At 37.9% G+C, this 19,302-nt stretch overlaps 1 protein-coding gene across 2 annotated transcripts in view; it reads right to left on the minus strand.

The window, feature by feature from the left end:
- Positions 1 to 19,302, minus strand: part of CNTN3 (contactin 3) — a 350,559-nt gene that overhangs the window by 51,239 nt on the left and 280,018 nt on the right. For both annotated transcript variants that reach the window (XM_060631569.3, XM_060631568.3), the window contains exons 12-13: positions 15,092 to 15,219; positions 12,110 to 12,285 (exon numbers count right to left, since the gene is read on the minus strand). In XM_060631569.3, the coding sequence (XP_060487552.2) occupies positions 12,110 to 12,285; positions 15,092 to 15,219 (304 nt within the window). The remainder of the gene's footprint in view (positions 1 to 12,109; positions 12,286 to 15,091; positions 15,220 to 19,302) is intronic.

Here is a 19,302-nt window from a genome sequence, read left to right on the forward strand (position 1 = left end):
AAATAAATAGACATTAAAAAAAATTTAAAAAGAGAGACAAATCAAAAGTAAGCAGCTGAAAAGGAATAATAAAATTAAAAATCAGTGAAATTGTTAACAGGGAATAAATAGAGAAAATTAATGAAATCAGAAACTGATTCTTTGAAAAGATCGATAAAATTGATCAACCTCTGGTTAGGCTAATTAAGGAAAGAAAGAGAAAACACAAATTACAAAAAAAAAAAAAAAAAAAGATACCACGATGGATTCTATGAACATTAAACAACGAGCAATTCTATGTTCACCAATATGATTGCTTAGATGAAATGGGCCAATTCTCTGAAAGTTACAATCTGCCAAAACACATACATGAAGAAATAGTCTCAATAGAATTATACTGTTAAACAAATTGAATCAATAATTAATAACTCTCCCAAAAAGAAAGCAAAAGGCCCAGATGGGTTTATTGGATGATTCTACCAATCGTTTAAGGAGGAAATTATACCAATTTTATAATCTCTTACCAGAGATAAAAGCTAAGGGAATATGTGCCAAATCATTTTATGAAGCCAATATTACCCTAATTAATACTGAAATCATACAAAGACACTGCAAGAAAAGAAAACTACAGACCAGTATCTCTCATAAACATCAATACAAACATCCGCAACAAAGTATTAGCAAATCAAATCCAATAATGTATAAAAATTTATACAACACAACCAAGCAGGATTTCTCTCAGTTAGGAAGGACTGGTTTAGTATTTGAAAGTCACTTAATGTAATCCATCACATCAAGAATCTGATAAGGAAACATCTTTGGGAAAATGTCTATTCATTTCTTCTGCCCATTCTAAATCAAATTATTCTTGTCTTTGGTGTTGAGTTTTATAATTTCTTTATGTATTCTGAATCATAACCTTTCATTGGATATATTCAACAAAGAATGGGGAAATTTCTTCAACTTGATTAAAAAACATCTAGAAAATACCTACAACTAACATCATAATTAATGGTCAGAAACTTGAAGCTTTCCTGCTAAGATCAAAAACAAGGCAAAGATATTTGTTTTCATCATTACTCTTCAACACTGTTCTAAAAATCCTAGTAATACAAGAAGACAAAAAAAAGAAAAAGGAATAAAGGGTATACATATTGGGAAGAAAAAATAAAATAAATGGTCTTTTTTTTCTCAGATGACATAATTGTGTATGTAGAAAATCTGAAAGAATCAACATAACAAAATGCCTGGAACAAATAAGCAATTATAGAAATGTTTTAGAATACAAGGTATTCTGGTATAAAAAGATAATTTTTTCTCTCTTTTTCCTTCAGAAGTAATCTTCCATCTCACAAGAGTAAGTACTAAGTCTCCAACTGGATTTGCGGGAGACAGATATACACTCGATCTTAGCCAAAAGTCTGAGAAGCGATTGGGGGAGTCAGATATAATTCTAAATTCTTCTTTAATATCCAAAATACTAATAAGCACATAGAAAGATTCTCAGTCTCATTACCGATCTGAGAAATAAGAATTGGGAATAATGAGATATCACTTCTCAATTATCTGTTTGGCACAAAAATAAATAAATAAATAAATAAAAAACAAACAAACAAACAAACAAACAAATAAAACTTAAGAGGAAAAAGCAGGTGTGGGAAAGGATTTGGGGAACAGACACCCTTAGGTTCTGCTGATAGAAACATAAATTCCTGCCCCTTTCCTGGAGAACAATTTAGAAACAACGCTACCATTATTGCTAATAGTAGTAATAGTCATAACAATAACAAGAACAAGAACATGTGTTATTCTAAGTACCGTGTGTGTGTGTGTGTTTGTGCATGTGCGTGTGTAGTACCTCTGAATAATGTACTATTATCACCTCAGTTTTACAGATAATAAACTGAGGCAAAGAGAGATAAAGATCAACATTTCATAAGGGAATGAAATTGGTTTTAGAAGTTGCAATTCTGAGTTCAGGTTTTTTAATGATGAAACTATATAATTCGAATCAGATCCAGCAATTCCTTACCTGAGCAAATATCCTCAGAAAACTTTCTGAGAATTATTGACAAGGCTTCACTATTATTGCTTCAAAACACTATTAGCTATTCTCTTCCTTACCTAGTTTCTTACTCTAAACACTCTCAGAATTACTTCAACTGGAATCTGATTGTTAGTTATTTAACACCATTGAAAAATCTAAGAAAAATTAAAAGGCTCACAATACATAGCTGCTTTATTTCATACAGGAGCAGTGAATTATTATGATTCTTTCCCTGTCATTCTCCCCATCCATCCATTCCTTCCTCTCTCCCTTCAGCCACCCATCCATCTCTCCTTTCCTATTAAGACGGTATTGTAGTTTTCTTTATTTAGGTCTTGCAGACCAATGTGTATCTTATCTTAACATATATCTTATCTTTTATTATTTTTTAAAATGTTTATTTATTTTTGAGAGAGAGAGACAGACAGAGCTCGAGAGGGGAAGGACCAGAGAGAGGGAGACACAGAATCCGAAGCAGGCTCCAGGCTCCAGGCTCCGAGCTGTCAGCACAGAGCCCAATGCTAGGCTCAAACTCACAAACCACGAGATCATGACCTGAGCTGAAGTCGGATGCTTAACCGACTGAGCCAGTCAGGCGCCCCAACATGTATCTTATCTTTTGAGGGAGTTTTTTGTCCTATTATACTTTCTTATTGGTTACTGTTGGTACATAAGAAACCTATTACTTTTTGTAAATTTACCTTGTATATAAGTAGTAGACTTAACTCTGATTAATTTTTTAAAATTTAGAATTGACACTATTGGATCTTGAGTAGCCTGAATATCATTTTGTCCTCAAATAATGGTATCTTTGTTTCCTTATTTTCAGAGTTAAATCATTTATTCCTGTCCATACTTTATTGCATTGGTCCAAACATTTCCAAATGATTTTAAAATAATGGTATTTGTGCGTTTCCTTTCTTGTTGCTGATTTAAATAAAAGTATTCCTAGTATTTCTCTTTAAGGACACTTTTGGGATGCGGAGGAAGTATTTTTCTGTGTCTGTAATAGGTCATTAATTTTATTGCATGTCTTCTAGGTACCCATTAAAAATAGTGTGGTCTATTTTATTAGTTCTACTGATATGATGCATGCACCTTGGCTAGAATATCCCCATGTAGTTTACAAAGGTTATTATTATTATTGTTTTAATATAATGTTCAGTCTGGTTTGATACAATTTCATTTAGGTTTTCATACTATATTCACAAAATTAATTTATATCTACAAATTATTTGCTATCTTGCCAGGTTTTGTTATTAGGAGTATGTTAGCTTCACAAAATAAATTGAAAAGATTTTTAAATTTTTATGTTGTCAAATAGTTTATATAACAGAATATTTATCTGTTTCCTGAATACTTGAGAAAAATTACCAGTAAAATTTTCCAGCCCCAGGGGCATCTGAGTGGCTCAGTCCATTGAATGTCTGATTCTTTTATTATTATTATTCTTATTTTTAATGTTTATTCTTGACAGAGAGAGAGACAGAGCATGAGCGGGGGAGGGGCAGAGAGAGAAGGAGGCACAGAATCCGAAGCAGGCTCCAGGCTCTGAGCTGTCAGCACAGAGCCCAACACGGGGCTCAAACTCACAGACCGCGAAATCATGACCTGAGCCAAAGTCGGACGCTCATCCGACTGAGCCACCCAGGCACCCCGAGTGTCTGATTCTTGATTTCAGTTCAGGTCATGATCTCATGGTGCCTGGGATGGAGCCTTGTGTCCAGCTCAGTGCTGACAGCGTGGAACTTGCTTGGGACTCTTTCCCTCCCTCTCTCGCTCTCTCTGCCCTTCCCTTCCTTCCACACACACACACACACACACACACACACACACACTCTCTCTCTCTCTCTCTCTCTCTCCCTCTCTCTCTCGCACAAAATAAAAATAAATAGACATTAAAAAATTATCAGGCCCTAAAATCATTTTATTTTTAGTGAGGGGGTGGCTGGTGATGGTTCTTGATTTACATGTTTTTATATTAATGGATATACTTAGGTTGTCTAATTCTTGTTAATTTTGATCATTTATATTTTCCTATAAACTTTCCATTTAATTGGATTCCATTAAATACATACAAGTTGAACATGGAATGCTCTGTTTTAAGATATTTCTTTCTGATCTGTTATAATCTTTCTCATTTCTAATTTTAGCTGTATCTTTATTCTTCACGGATATATTCTATAGCTTATCCATTACTTTTTGACATTCTATCTATCCCTTTTGTTTTTCTATCTCCTTTGTATACAATAGTTTTGCTATTTTTTCCCTAAATTCTACAAGGGTGTGAAAAGAATGAAAAGAAATGTGTATTTTCCATTTGTATGGTAAATTTTTCATATGTATCTGTTTCTTCCATTATAATATAGCATCAAAAGATTCTTTTTCTAATTTTGGCAAATTGATCTGTTGGCAGTTAGAAGAAGCACTCTCAGACTACACACCAATTTTGTTTCTCATTTTTCTCTTTGCTTTTGACTTGATATATTTTAATGGTACATTATTTACAGTATTATAGTTTGTGATTATTATACCTTCCTTACAGAGCAATTTTTTTTCAAAATATATTTATCCTCCTTACTCTTGAGATTTGCCTTCAATTATGACTTTCACAAAATCACACTTGGTTCTCTTTCTTGTTGCATTTGACAGATAAATATTTGCATATCTTTTCACTGATATCCTTTTATTTATAGCCTTCGTTGTTGTAACTCCGATATTTTTATGGGTTTTAGCTCAAGCAACATGTTACTTGATTTGACTTCCGCCAGTGTTCTTATAAATTTAAATCGTACAGGGTTTCCACTAGGGGTGGATTTGGACCATTCATCCTAATAAACATTTTACTTGACGAACACACCCCTGGGGTGCCAATCACACTGTAAGTAGAAACTGAGACTCTATATGCCTGGTTGAGTAAATGATGAGTTAGGGAAATAAACTCAACCTCTTGAGTTTATTTTGTGCCTCTCCCTTTTTCCTAGAAGCATTGTAGAATCTTGTTTACTCATCCCTGAGCAGCACTGTGGGAGGAGACGGATTTCAGGGAAGTGTTCAAGATGAGTAAGAGTGATTTCTCTGTTCTAATCCCAGTTTTATAGACTCCTTCCTAAGTATATTATCTTTTTTTTTAAGTGTTTATTTTTGAGAGAGAGAGAGAGAGAGCAAGCAGGGGAGGTGGAGAGAGAGAGGGGGGAACAGAAGATCCAATGTGGGCTGTGCACTGACAGCAGAGAGCCCAATGTGGGGCTCAAACTCAGGAACCGTGAGATCATGACTTGAGCTGAAGTTGACCGCTCAACCGACTGAGCCACCCAGGCACCCCTCCTGAGTATATTCTCTTAATGATCCTTCCAAGTCAGGAGACATTTTGAATTTGGACAATATATAAAATTTATAGGACACTCCAAGTGGGGGGTGCCTAAAAACTCAGAGTGTCACTGCAATTAGTGTTTGGAATAAGTGCTTTGGCTGAGATCTGTATTTACGATGAACATATATATGCATACGTACCTTTTTTAAAACATAGTTTTGTATTATAAAAGAACTGCTGTTTTCAAACTTTGAGTCCTCATATCCTGATAATTTCATGACACAAATCAATTTCCAGTGACCACACTGTATTATGACACACAAAGGGTTACTTTCACGGATATTTTTTTCTACCACCAAGAGCTGGAAAATGCATCAAGTCTCGACGCTCATGACTGCTGCCGTAACAAGAGTGAGTCCGGGCTGTGACAGATAAATCACACTGAAGTCAGCCACTCAAGTGAATGGCAGACTGGTTGTCAACACTAAACCTCTTATTGCTTCCAGTGACTTTTATCCACACACATTCTAATTCATCATAGATCCAATTCCACAAAATGTTTGTAAAGCTGTACAGCTTGGCTCTATACATTCTTCATTTCTAAAGCACCTGCATCACATCGAGCTTATCAAAGCATATCCATTGAAACATCCATTACAATATACACTGAACCCTTGCTGTGTTTTGGTTTGAAAATTTCTATTTATAGTGAGCACCCCCTCCATATCATATATCTAAGTCCAAAAGGTAACTTATTAGGCAAGTCAGAATTGTCCTTGAATGTTCTTAAAATTATACTTAAATTGCCATGCCCCAGATACTAAGGTCCCAGGTAGTAATGTTCTTTTGTTTTTCTTGAACGTTGGGCTATTATCTCTTTTATCCTGTTAGGGGAAGCTATGGTATATTTAAAAGTAGAGAAAGATGTTTTACTGGGGTGAAGGATGGAATCTCTCTGCTTTCTATTTTATTTTATTTTATTTTATTTTATTTTATTTTATTTTTTTTATTTTATTTATTTTATATTTTGACTGAGTGTATGGTGTGGAATTATGTCAGTTAAACAGGATTATAACAAAATGTTATTGTACACATACTGCTGAGTCTATGTCTCTTCTTATAGCTGCATATATATGAAAAAAAAGTGTATACACATGAATATACACCTTCTTACATACATAGAAATAATGTATAAAGATATGTAGACATAGGGAAATGGGGAGAGAACAGTGTTCCAGGAAGAGACCACTGTCTGTGAACTCTCATGGTGGGAGTGAACACAGCATATACTAAAAACTGATGTGAGAAGAGACCAGAAAATGAGGGACAAAATGTTAAGCGACTCACTGATGGCATCATCTAGTAGCCACAGAACCTAAAACTCATATGTATCTGAACACAACTGGGTTGTTTTTCCCAGTCACACCACACTGTGCCTACACTTCAGATTTGCATGGCAAATAGTGGGCTTAAGTGGCATTTTTTTACTGCTCATTTATTTATACAACTTTGGTTTGTCCCACAGGCACAGGCCGAAGCTTGTCTTTGGATCCATACCTCGTCCCGTGATATGCCAATTTGGTTTAATCACTTGGTTTAACAAGCTTTTCTGAATGTATAACCACGCAGAAGCCTGTGATTGGCAGGATGTTCAACCCTACACAATGTATCTGATCTAAATTGTTAGAGTTTTCTGAGCTTATAGATTTGTCCCAAAGGTATGTGTTTTTTACAATAATGAATGAGTATTGAATACTCAAGGTATGGTCCAATAATACCCTGTTGTATAGTCCCAATGACAACTGGCTGAATCAGTTAAGAACTTTTAGTGGATTTTCCATTTTTTTAAAAAATGTTTTTAGTGTTTATTTATTTACTTTTGAGAGACAGAGAGGGAGCACAAGCAGGGGAGGGAGAGAGAGGGAGACACAGAATCAGGAACAGGCTCCAGGATCTGAGCTGTCAGCACAAAGCCTGACATGGGGTTTGAACCTGGGAACCATGAGATCATGACCCCCAGCTGAAGTCAGATGCTTAACCAACTGAACCACCCACCTGCCCCTCTTCCATTTTCTAAACTATGCCTCCCCCTTTAAAGATATGGTTCTTAGGGGTGCCTGGGTGGCTCAGTCAGTTAAGCATCTGACTTTGGCTCAGGTCATGATCTCATAGCTTACAGGTTCGAGCCCCACATCGGGCTCTGTGCTGGCAGCTCAGACCCTGGAGCCTGCTTCAGATTCTGTGTCTCTGTCTCTCTGCCCCTTCCTGCTCACACACTCTCTCTCTAAACATATAAATAAACATTAAAAATTTGTTTAAATGATAAAAAAAATTAAAAAAAAAATAAAAATATCGTTCTTACCATCTACCTTTTTCTGCAACTTCCTGACTCACACTTTGCTGCTTTTCAAAACAGGTGATATATCCATGAACATACTGGATAAAGAGAAGCAGACTCTCCAGGTTAATGTGAAAGCTGCGATGAATTTATAATCAGAGGACAAGAGCTGTTGTGTGATTCCCTTCTCATGCAACAGAAAACCAATTTACTTAATTGCCTGTGCTTAAGCGTAATGTCATCTTGTATGGCTTACTGTTTTTTTTTTTCAACTTTTTTTTTTTTTATTTATTTTTGGGACAGAGAGAGACAGAGCATGAACCGGGGAGGGGCAGAGAGAGAGGGAGACACAGAATCGGAAACAGGCTCCAGGCTCCGAGCCATCAGCCCAGAGCCTGACGCGGGGCTCGAACTCACGGACCGCGAGATCGTGACCTGGCTGAAGTCGGACGCTTAACCGACTGCGCCACCCAGGCGCCCCTATGGCTTACTGTTTTATACTGATGGGAGAATATTAAGTTACTAATGGCGTAAGTCCATAAAAAAAATTCATAGGCCATGAACTAGCATGCTAGAAAAAGAACAGATTTGGCAGGCAGTAGCATTAATTTATGAAATGTCATGTTTTAGATACCTGACTCTTGTAAACAGATGATTTTATACCTGATGTGGGCCCTATCATTCAACTAAGAACAGGTAAATTACATTAAAACCTCAAATATTCTTAACTCCAAGCTCCTCTTATAGAAAGCAGTCATCTGGCTCAGTCCTAAGTGAGCACTTCCTCAAGAATGTTTGATGAATATTAAAATCAAATTACTTTGGGCTTTTAGTCTCTCGTTATTTCTTTAGCATTAGTGAAAATAGAGGACACTCTATGCAATAAAACACCATCAACAATTTAAAATCCAGGTAAATCACAAACACCGTTATCTACACTAGACAGCAAAGGTAACTAATGTTTCAAATCTAAGAACTAAGGTTAGGACAAGAGCTGAGTTAGAAAAGAAGCTTTTTCCAGAATTGATAATGGGACTTTATGAAGGTAACATTCTAGTCTTTTCTCCTTTCCTTTGCCTTCCCTCAGGGAAAGGACGAACCCTAAGCATGGAACAGAGTTGCCTGAGAATACTGGCATACACCTTTTCTTACTGCGACAGAAGAAATTTGTGACTTTTTTTTTTTTTTTTAAAGGGTATTTAAAGTAATGGTGAAAGAAATGCTAGTAAGTTGTAGCCACTGGTGAAGTCCTCCCAGGCCTTGAATTGGTCAGAATAATTAGAGAAACCAGAACTTCTAAAATGGAATAAGCCAGGTAAGAGAAAATAGAAAAGGCAATGAAACTGCACATAACTGCGGCTGGTATCTAAACATCACCATTTTTTTATTTCTTGTAAGAAACCATCTGCAATGTTTACTAGGGCTGCTGTAACTAAGTGACACAAACTGGGCAGCTTTAAACAACAGAACTTTATTCCCTTTACAGTTCTTGAGGCCAAAAGTCTGAAATCAAGCTCCCTTTCTAAAATCTCTAGGATAGGACCCTTCCTTGTCCCGTCTGAACTTCTGGAAGCTCTAGGCATTCCTTGGCCTATGGAAAGATAGCTTTAATTTCTGCCTGCATCTTCACACTGGCCCTTCCCCTCTGTGTCTGTGTCTTTTTTTTTTTTTTTCTAATTGTATTTATTTATTTTAAGACAGAGAGAGAGAGAGAGAGCGCGTGCATGCATGCAAGTGGGGGAGGGGTAGAGAGAGACACACATCGAATCTGAAACAGGCTCCAGGCTCTGAGCTGTCAGCACAGAGCCCCACGCAGGGCTTGAACTCACAAACCACGAGATCATGACTTGAGCTGAAGTCGGACACAACCGACTGAGTCACCCAGGAGCCCTGTGTCTGTGTCTTTACGTGGTGTTCTCCCTATGTTTGTGTCCAAACTTCCCTCTTAAATTTTTTTTTTCATTGAGGTAGAGTTGACATACAATATAATATTAGTTTCAGGTGTACAACATAGTGATTCTCCAGTTATATACATTACAAAATGCTCACCACAATAAGTGTAGTTAGCTTCTGTAACCATACAAAGTTATTATAATATTATTGACTCTATTCCCCTACACTGGATTTTTCGTCCCCAGGACTTACTTATTTTCTAATTTCAAGCTTGTACCTCTTTATCCCCTTCATCAAATCTTCTTCTTATAAGGACATCAGTCATATCGGGCCCATATCAGGCCCATTCTACTCTGGTAGGACAACACTACAACTTAACTAAATGTATCTGCAACAGCCATAATTCAAATAAAGTCACCTTCTGAGGTACTGGTGTAAAGAAATATATTTTCTGCACCTCGTTTACTGTCAACTACCACACTCGTACTTAGAACACAGCACAACACTTCTGACACCGTGTGTGTGGGTTCTCCACACCAAGCAATCCTTGGACACAAGTTGGATGCCTTATAATTCAGTTCTGATGCTATCTGCCTGGAGTTGGCACTGGATCCCATGAGTTAAGAGCTGAGTCCCAGAGGACTGGCCACCATTTAGACACCAATCACAAGTCTCAGACACTTACCTAATCTTCTGATCAACTAGCTGTAAATCGGGGTTCCCATGGCGCTCTGCTTGGGTTCAATTATTTGCTAGTACAGCTCTCCAAACTCAGGGAAAGATTTATCTACATATATCTGTTTATTGTAAAGGATATATATGTAAGAAAGGGTGCAGATGAACAGCCAGATAAAGAGGTTCATAGGATGATGTTCAGGAGGGTCCTGAGTGCAGGATCTTCTGTCCCAGGGGATTTGAAGGGTGCCACCCTCCTGGCAGGTAGATGTGTTTACCACACCAGAAACTTACAAAACTCCACACTTTTGGGATTTTTGTAGAAGCTTTATCACAGTAGGCCTGATCAATTATGAACTCAATCTCTAGCTCCTCTTCCCTTGTCAGAGGACGAGTGATAGAGCTAAAACTTGCAAGCTTCTAATCATGGTTTTTCTGGTGACCAGCCTTCATCCTCACGCTGTTCAGCAGTTCACAAGAGTCACCTCATTAGAACAAAAAACTTCCTATCACCCACGAAATTCCAAGGGTTTTAGGAGCTCTGTGGCAGAAACTAGGGGCAGTAACCAATATATTTTATTATTTCACAATTAGACTTCAGGACTTAATCTTTTCTGGGGGCTGGCAAACAATTGAAGTCATAACATTACCCTTTTAAGTTGCACACGGTACTAATGCGTTGTTACACCTGTCTGTATGTGTATCTACATTTAATAAAAAATAAAATCTTTGTCAAAAGAATACAGCTGAGTTGTCCATCGTGTCATTTTTGTTTTTAATTCAAAGGACAAAACTTGAACTCTACTATATACCATTGACGTCTTAGCCAAACAGAATGAAGCTCTCCCTGAGTCAAAATGAAGAGGCCTCCAAGGGCAACTGGCCTTGTGATTCTGGATTCACAGACATATGCCCAGCTGGAGGGGAGGGGGAGGGTCTGCTCTTAGTTTGTGTGGCCCACCAAACACTGTGGTCACTTCTTTTTATTTTTTAAAGTTTATTTATTTATTTTTGAGAGGGAGAGAGCAGGGCAGGGGCAGAGAGAGAGGGAGAGAGAAAATCCCAAAGAGGATGTCAGCACAGAGCCTGATGTAGGGCTCCAACTCATGAACCGTGAGATCATGACCTTAGCCGAAATCAAGAGTCAGATGCTTAACCAACTGAGCCACCTAGGCACCCCAGCACCGAGTCACTTCTTAACAGTTCTCCTCAAAGTATCAGTTCTTCCTTGAAATCTGTAATTATTTCTGAGATAGAACCATCACAAATGAGGAGAAAGAGTGGAACGTAAGAAAATATTTGTGTTTTGGGCACATACAGATTTAGGCTTGAATCTAGGTTCCATAGTGTCTAGCACAGTGACCCCAGGAAAGTTAATAAGCTTTTCAAATCCTTAGTGTGTGCATCTGTGAAATGAAAATCCTCACTGCTAATGCCCAGAGTGATTTCAAGGATCAACGTGGATAAAGCTCCTGGCTTGATACAAAGGAGGCACTGAGTAAATGTGACTTGGTTCAACTTCATAATATATATGGCAAGTTGAAAGTCAACACCTTATAAGAAAACTTTCTTCTTCCATAGGGTGCTAGTGACCAAATTTTCATGGTGATATGTATAATTAAGTATTTAATATAAATACAACAAATATCACTTTTAATTAAAATTATAATTCACAGGTAGAAGTCACTGTGTTTGCTTTCTGGTAACTACAATAATAAAATTAGATCACAACAGAACTGGGAATGAAGATTTACTCACAGTGCAAACATTCTCAAGCATCACATATGTGCCAGGTGTTCTTTTAGGGATGAAGGGACACAGCCACAGGTGATAGAAACATCAGGAAGGAAGTGGCACAACTTACCCCACCAACTTTCTCAAAGTGAGATCCATCTTTCTTAAAATCTGTGAGGGCTCCATTGAAATACCAGGTAAACATGATGTCTAGCAAGGGATCATGTTGCACTTGGCACGGCAAAATGACACTTTCGCCAACAGAGACATCCATGTTGGATGGTGCCAAAGTTATTCTCGTTGGTTCTGTTAAGGGAACAATAAAGTTTTAAATAAAATTGTAGTGTTTTTATTTTGATGAAAGCATTTTCACAAGCTGATTGCTAACCTAACATGTAGTGTGCATAATTGAAAGTCTTCAACATTAATATAGACATTTTTATGCAGATTTGTAATGTATTTCTTTGGATCCACAAATTCTTGTTAAAAGAATTAGGAAATTTGAATTTATAGGATACATCAGTTTAAAAATTAAAGTCACCTGTAAACAAGGTTCTAATACTACTACAAAATCAATTTTAACTTAGTTTTACTGCTTTGTGAAATATAGGGGTAGAAAGAGAAACCACTGAATTTTCACTAACTTTGAATGACTCAAATGCATTACTACCAAAATTTAAATACACTCAAACATTTGAAAGGCCACACAAAAGACATCCAGAACAGGTACTGTAAGAGGGATACTAAGTTAAAATGCTAATTAAATGCCTGTTTTTCCCCAAATGTCCACATGTGCATTTCTTTCTTCCTATCATTAACACAGCCCTTCCAGCTGTTCTGAATTAAACTTCTTTTGACCCCACTTTTCCATTGCTACTCATTTGTTGACTCCATATTGCAGCAAAAGTCCTCCAAAGAATCATTTATGTATACTGTCTACAATTCCTCTAGTAAATTCTCTCTCTAATCCACTCTTGTTAGGCTGTGGCTTCCCGCAACTTATTTGCTTTTAAGGTTCCCAGGAATCACCCTGTTGCAAACCAGTGGCACATTTTTCAATTTCATGTACTTAATTGATGTTTCAGCAGTATTTGCTCCCTTTCATCACTGTCTTCCTGTCAGTTCACTTTCTTTGCTTGGTTTCTGGAACACGAAACCCTCTTTGTTTTCTAGTACTGTGCTGGTCACTGCTTTGTGGTCCCTCTTCTTTTCCTACATCTCGTAATGTTAGATTGCCTCAAGCTCAATCCTTGGTCTTCTTCTTTTGTCTTCACTCACTCTTGGTGATTTTATCTAGACTTCTCTTTTCAAGTACTTATCTGTATGGGAACAACTCCCAAGTGTGTGTTTCTATCCTCTATCTGATCTCTCCTTTGAATTCAGGCACAGCCAAATGCTAATGCTTTGGCTAAAGAAATGTAAGATGGAGCTATGTGTGGCACTGACAGGCAGAAGCCTGGAAAAAAGTAAGAGGCCATCTGAAACGTAGTCTTTCCTCTTCCACTGTGATGGGCAATGTGCAAGAGAATGGAGGCACCAGGACCCTTTATTCCTTAATGTAGACAGCATAGCTGACCCACCATGGACTGTGACATAAGCAAAACGTATTAGCTTATGCTAATATTGTTGTTAATGGCAGAATACTGTGGTCTGCTTTCCACAAACAGAGCTTGGTGAACATTTCACATTTACCACATCCAAACCGAACTCCCGATCTGCCTCCTCCCCAAAGTGTGCAATCCTCAGCCTTTTCAATCTCAGTTGTTTTGATGGTCATTCCTTCTGTTATTTGCCAAACGCCCTGCAACCATCCTTGTCTCCTTTCTTTCTCTTGGGCCTCATTGGTCAGTAACTCCTGTTGACTCTGCAAGCCCAGTATTTGCAGAATCTGATCCTTTTCCATCAACTCCTCTGTTGTCACTTTCACTTGAGTCATTATTGCCTCCTGCCTGGTTTGCAGCCATGGTCTTCTGAGATCTCTCCAACTTCTACTCTTGATTCCCCACAGTCTGTTCTCATCAGAGCAGCTACACCAAAAGTTTAAAAATATATTTTACATCATGCCACTCTCTGCCAATGTGCACCAGCCTCTACTTCTCACTTCTACTAAAAGCCAAAGTCCTCACAAGGTCTACAAAGTTCTTCCACGATTTTCCCCCAAGGAATCTATTAGTTAACTCCTCTATGTCCACAAAATCTCTGCCTAATCTCTCTTTCTCACTGGGCGTACTCCAATCACCATCTTTCTGCTCCAGCTGACCTCTCCCACACACTACTCTGTATTTTCTCAATTGTTTGCATTTTTTCCCCTTGGATAATTCCCTCATTTTTTATTCTACTGTGTATTTTCTTTCTACCTCCAGTAGAAGGTAAAATTCATGAAGGCAGAATCTTTATCCGTTTATTTACCAACATAAGTCAAACACCAGACACACAGCAGGTACTCATTTTTTTTTCTCAAATAAATAAACAACATACATGTGCAACTGTAAATGACTTTCATTGATGGTAAGGATTGTTTCATGGACGTCAAAAACTCCAGAAAATAGGGGCGCCTGGGTGGCACAGTCGGTTAAGCGTCCGACTTCACCCAGGTCACGATCTCGCGGTCCGTGAGTTCGAGCCCCGCGTCAGGCTCTGGGCTGATGGCTCGGAGCCTGGAGCCTATTTCCGATTCTGTGTCTCCCTCTCTCTCTGCCCCTCCCCCGTTCATGCTCTGTCTCTCTCTGTCCCAAAAATAAAAAAAAAATTAAAAAAAAAAAAAACATTGAAAAAAACTCCAGAAAATATCAATGATATTGGGCAAGAGTACATTCAAAAGATCTGACATAACAGAATAGCATAAAATTAGGTCATCAGCATATGCTATTTGTAATTCTTTTGCCTATCGTACTTGCACATAACTGATATGTTCCCTGGTGCATACTATGGTACGTAAAGAAATAATAAGAATTGTTCTCTTTATTTCCACCTGTTAAAAATAACAGTGCAAATACAGGTTCTATCTTCATAGTGCACTGCATAGTATAAACAACCTGGTTTTTTCTTTGCTCTTAATAACATACCATACAGCCCATCTCTACATAAAGCAATCTTTGGGAAATGTACCTACCAGTAACAACCAAGCGCGTTGTGCCATTTGCTTTCCCAAACTGGTTTTCTGCTATGCAGGTATAAGTTCCAACGTCAGCTTTAGTCACATTGACTATTTGAAGTCCTCCGTCTTTTAAAAAAGAAATTCTAAAGAAAATACAAATTAGACAAATAAGTGTATATTAGTCATTTTCACCAAATAGCAATTTTTATAAAAGTATTGCCTTAAGCTAGTATTTTTATTTATTTTTTATTTATTTTAATGTTTATTTTCAGAGAGACAGAGACAGCGCAAGTGGGAGAGGGGCAGAGAGAGAGGGAGACAGAGAACCCCAAGCAGGCTCTGCACTGTCGGTCAGAGCCCGAGGCTGGGTTTGAACCAATGAAACTGCGAGATCATGACCTGGGCCAAAACCAAGAGTCGGATGCTTAACCGACTGAGCCACCCAGGCTCCCCTTAAGCTAGTATTTTTAAGTCCAGTCCTTAGCCTTCTTGGAAATAAAGAAAATTAAAAGAAAAGTTATACGCATACACACACGTGCACACGCGTGCACACACACGCACACAGAGCTGAGGAAGAAAAGATGCTCTACCAATTGGAAATTTTCTTGATATTTTTTATGCAGCCCTACTTAACAGCATTACTTAACATTACACTTACTTTCAGGGATGCCTTTATCAAATAAGTGTGAAATGTTTTCTAAAAATATATGGTGTGGTAGATTGCTCATGATGGGTTAGCCTTGTAAGTTTGGAGAAAATAGAAAATAGACAGGACACTAACTCGCTTAACTTTAAAACAGTTCATGAGTGGGGCGCCTGGGTGGCGCAGTCGGTTAAGCGTCCGACTTCAGCCAGGTCACGATCTCGCGGTCCGTGAGTTCGAGCCCCGCGTCAGGCTCTGGGCTGATGGCTCGGAGCCTGGAGCCTGTTTCCGATTCTGTGTCTCCCTCTCTCTCTGCCCCTCCCCCGTTCATGCTCTGTCTCTCTCTGTCCCAAAAATAAATAAAAAACGTTGAAAAAAAAATTAAAAAAAAAAACAAAAAACAGTTCATGAGAAAGGAGAAACTCTCTTTCCTTTACATAATGAACTTGGGAGAGTCACATTTGACTCCATATAAACTCAAATTTTACAAAATCACACATTTATGGTCACCTGTGAGCTACTGCAAAGAATCTGGGCAATACAAATGAACATTACATTAGAGTTTCTGAGCATATGCTTAAGATACTTAAGGCTTTTGCATCTAACTAATTCATTAAGGAAATACAAATGAGTGCCTTACACGTGCTAGGCATTATGAGACTCTCTGGGATTACAGTGTGAGCAAGAAAGAAAGTCTCCACCTTCACGGAAATAAGTCTAATGAGCAGCTTACACAATAAATAAGTGAGAGAAGTTCAGATATTTAGGAAATACTCTGAAGGAGACAAACAGGATGACACAATAAACAGTCAGAGCTATAAAGAATGTTCCCTTGATAGGGTGCTTCAGAAATGCCTCTGACAAGAGGTATCATTTGGAATAAGAATAAAGAATGAGAAAGGGTCTGTCCGTCATTAGTCAGATCCATGAATCTTTACTGCCTATCTTGTAGACCTGTAATTATTTTCCTTTCTTTGAATTCCTAAAATCTTCACTACCCATATCATTCATTTAACACTTAGGATGCCTTTTATCTTGTATGGTTCATATCTTTGGTATCTGAGTGTCATATCAATCTAAAGAGAGGGTAAATTTCTTAAAAAGGTTTCCAACCCCGAGTCAGCATGACATGATATAGTAAACCATGGTCAATAGGTGTTTGCAACTTTTAGGCTATACAGTAGATATGAAAGGATGCTGAGGACCTCAGACTATGATGGGATGATCTCAACTCAATTTCTGGATATTATCCTGTTTGATAGAAGATATTGAGGCAAGTGTCAGAAGTGTGGACAGTCCGAGTTTATGTCTCAAAAATATACAAGATATATCTTTTATATTACATATAACTATTTTTCATGTCTTTTATATTACATATACATGTACATTCCTTTGATGGCCTGTCATTCACATTCACTCAAATCCTAGTTCCATTTTCTTGAGTGAGAAAGTGGTGGAATCAGAGGCAGCACACACAGACCTGCTCATGATTCTAGGCAGAGTATCCATGAATGTTTGTTGCTCAGGTGATTTGTTGTTTGTTTGTATGTCAAGAAATGTTTGAAACAAAAGGGTTTGAGAACAATGCCCTAGAAAGCTAATCAGGGAACACAGAACATTGTATTTTAATTTGAGGAGCAAAGCAGAAAGGTTAAAAATGCCAAGAACTTTCCTAGGTAGCTGGGACAAAGGTGCTTTATCTGATTTCCTTCATGGAACCCTCACCACTTTACTGGGTATGAAATGCAGGCTGATCACTTTTCTCAAAGAGATGATCGAAGAAAAATCACTTTATACCTTAGCATATCAGAGAACAAAGATTTTCTTAGACAGTGTGCAATAATAATTGAAAGAGGAGACTCTGCAGAGGGGCACAAGCAAATAAAACACTTAGGATATGGAGAATGTTTTCATAAACATAGGGAGTAAACGGAAACAAATGTGAATCTGATCATGTAATTCTGCTATAACCCTCATCCCTGGCTTAGACCGCTTCTCTGGCATTACACTGCCTATAGGAGAAAAATTACATCCTGAGCCCAATACCTATTTTTCATTGGGACCCTACCTCTAACTTTGGAAGGCCTTGTGAATTCTACCCCTTGTTTGCTTTTCTCCAGTCACAAATACCTTCTTTTAAATGCTTTTATGCTTCTTATTGTCTTGGGACCTTTGTGCACACTATTTCCTATGTGTAATTAATGTGTACTTATCCTTCAGATTTTGGCCACTTTCCTGAACCATGGGTCAGATTAGGTGTTCCTGTAAATGATGATAGATCTCCTGTGCCTTTTTTACAGCATCTGACAACTGGCCAATTACATATTTGTGTGCGTCCTTGACTAATTTCTTCCCCTAGTAAGCTCAGAAACTGTAAGCTTTCTGGAGGTAGGAAGAGTGTCTAGACAGTGTCTGAATTACTCACTGTTAAACTCCTAGAGCCTCGAACCATTTCTGCCATGGACTAAATGTTCAAAATTAATACCTGTTGAATGAACAAATGACTGTGCATTTAGAGAGTCACTACAGAAGAACTTGGATTAGTGAAGGCAGGTTGCAGAGCATTGAAGACGCTGTAAATTTCAAGGAAATAAATTCAGAAAGTGTGTAAACTATTAGACACATACACATATATTATACACATATATATGTGTGTATACACACACACACACACATATGCACATGTATATGCATACAGTTTACCCTTGAACAACATGGGTTTCAACTGTGTGGATCTATTTATTTGCAGATTTTTTTCAATACAGTATAGTACTGTAGATATATTTTCTCTTCCTTATGTTTTTTTTTTTTAAATTTTGGAGAGAGAGAAAGCATGATTGGGGGAGAGAAGCAGAGTGAGAGAGAGAGAGACAGAGAATCTCAAGTAGGCCCGACACTTGGAACAGAGCCCAGTGCAGAAGTTGATCCCATGACCCTGGGATCATGATCTGAGCTAAAATCAAGAGTCGGATTCTCAACTGACTAAGTGACCCAGATACCCCTTTTCCTTACGATTTTCATAATAATACTTTCTTTTCTATAGCTTACTTTATTATAATACAGTAAATAATACATATAATATACAAAGTATGTGTTGTGTAAGTTATTGGTAAAAGTTATTAAGACAATAGCAGGCTCTTAGTTATGTTTCTGGGGAATCCAAAGTTACACTGGATTTTCCACTTTGCATGGGGTTGGTGCCCTTAACCCCCAAGTTGTTCAAGGGCCAACTGTGTAAATATATAAGCAAAACAGAGAAAGATGAGACAATAGAAGGCAGGATGAGAGAATTTAGAAATTCCTAGGATAAGAGGACTACAAATGTACTTTTACTATGAAGGAAGAAATTAATTAGAGGGAGGGATGAAAGTAAAGTGGGGGAGAGAGGGAAGGAGGAAGGAAAAGAAAGACAGTGAGACTCAAGTACTTGAGAAAAGTCTCAGACTGAGTACAAACGAGGGCAATGCTCCCGATCCATGATGATTGCTAATCCTATGTGTAAAACCTTTTGGCCATGACCCTCAAAGAGAATAGGATGTGACCTAGAGCACTGCTCAATAAATTTTACCTACTGTTGCTGTCA

This window comes from Panthera onca, chromosome A2 (genome assembly GCF_046562875.1).
Source record: "Panthera onca isolate mPanOnc1 chromosome A2, mPanOnc1 haplotype 2, whole genome shotgun sequence".
NCBI lineage: Eukaryota > Metazoa > Chordata > Mammalia > Carnivora > Felidae > Panthera > Panthera onca.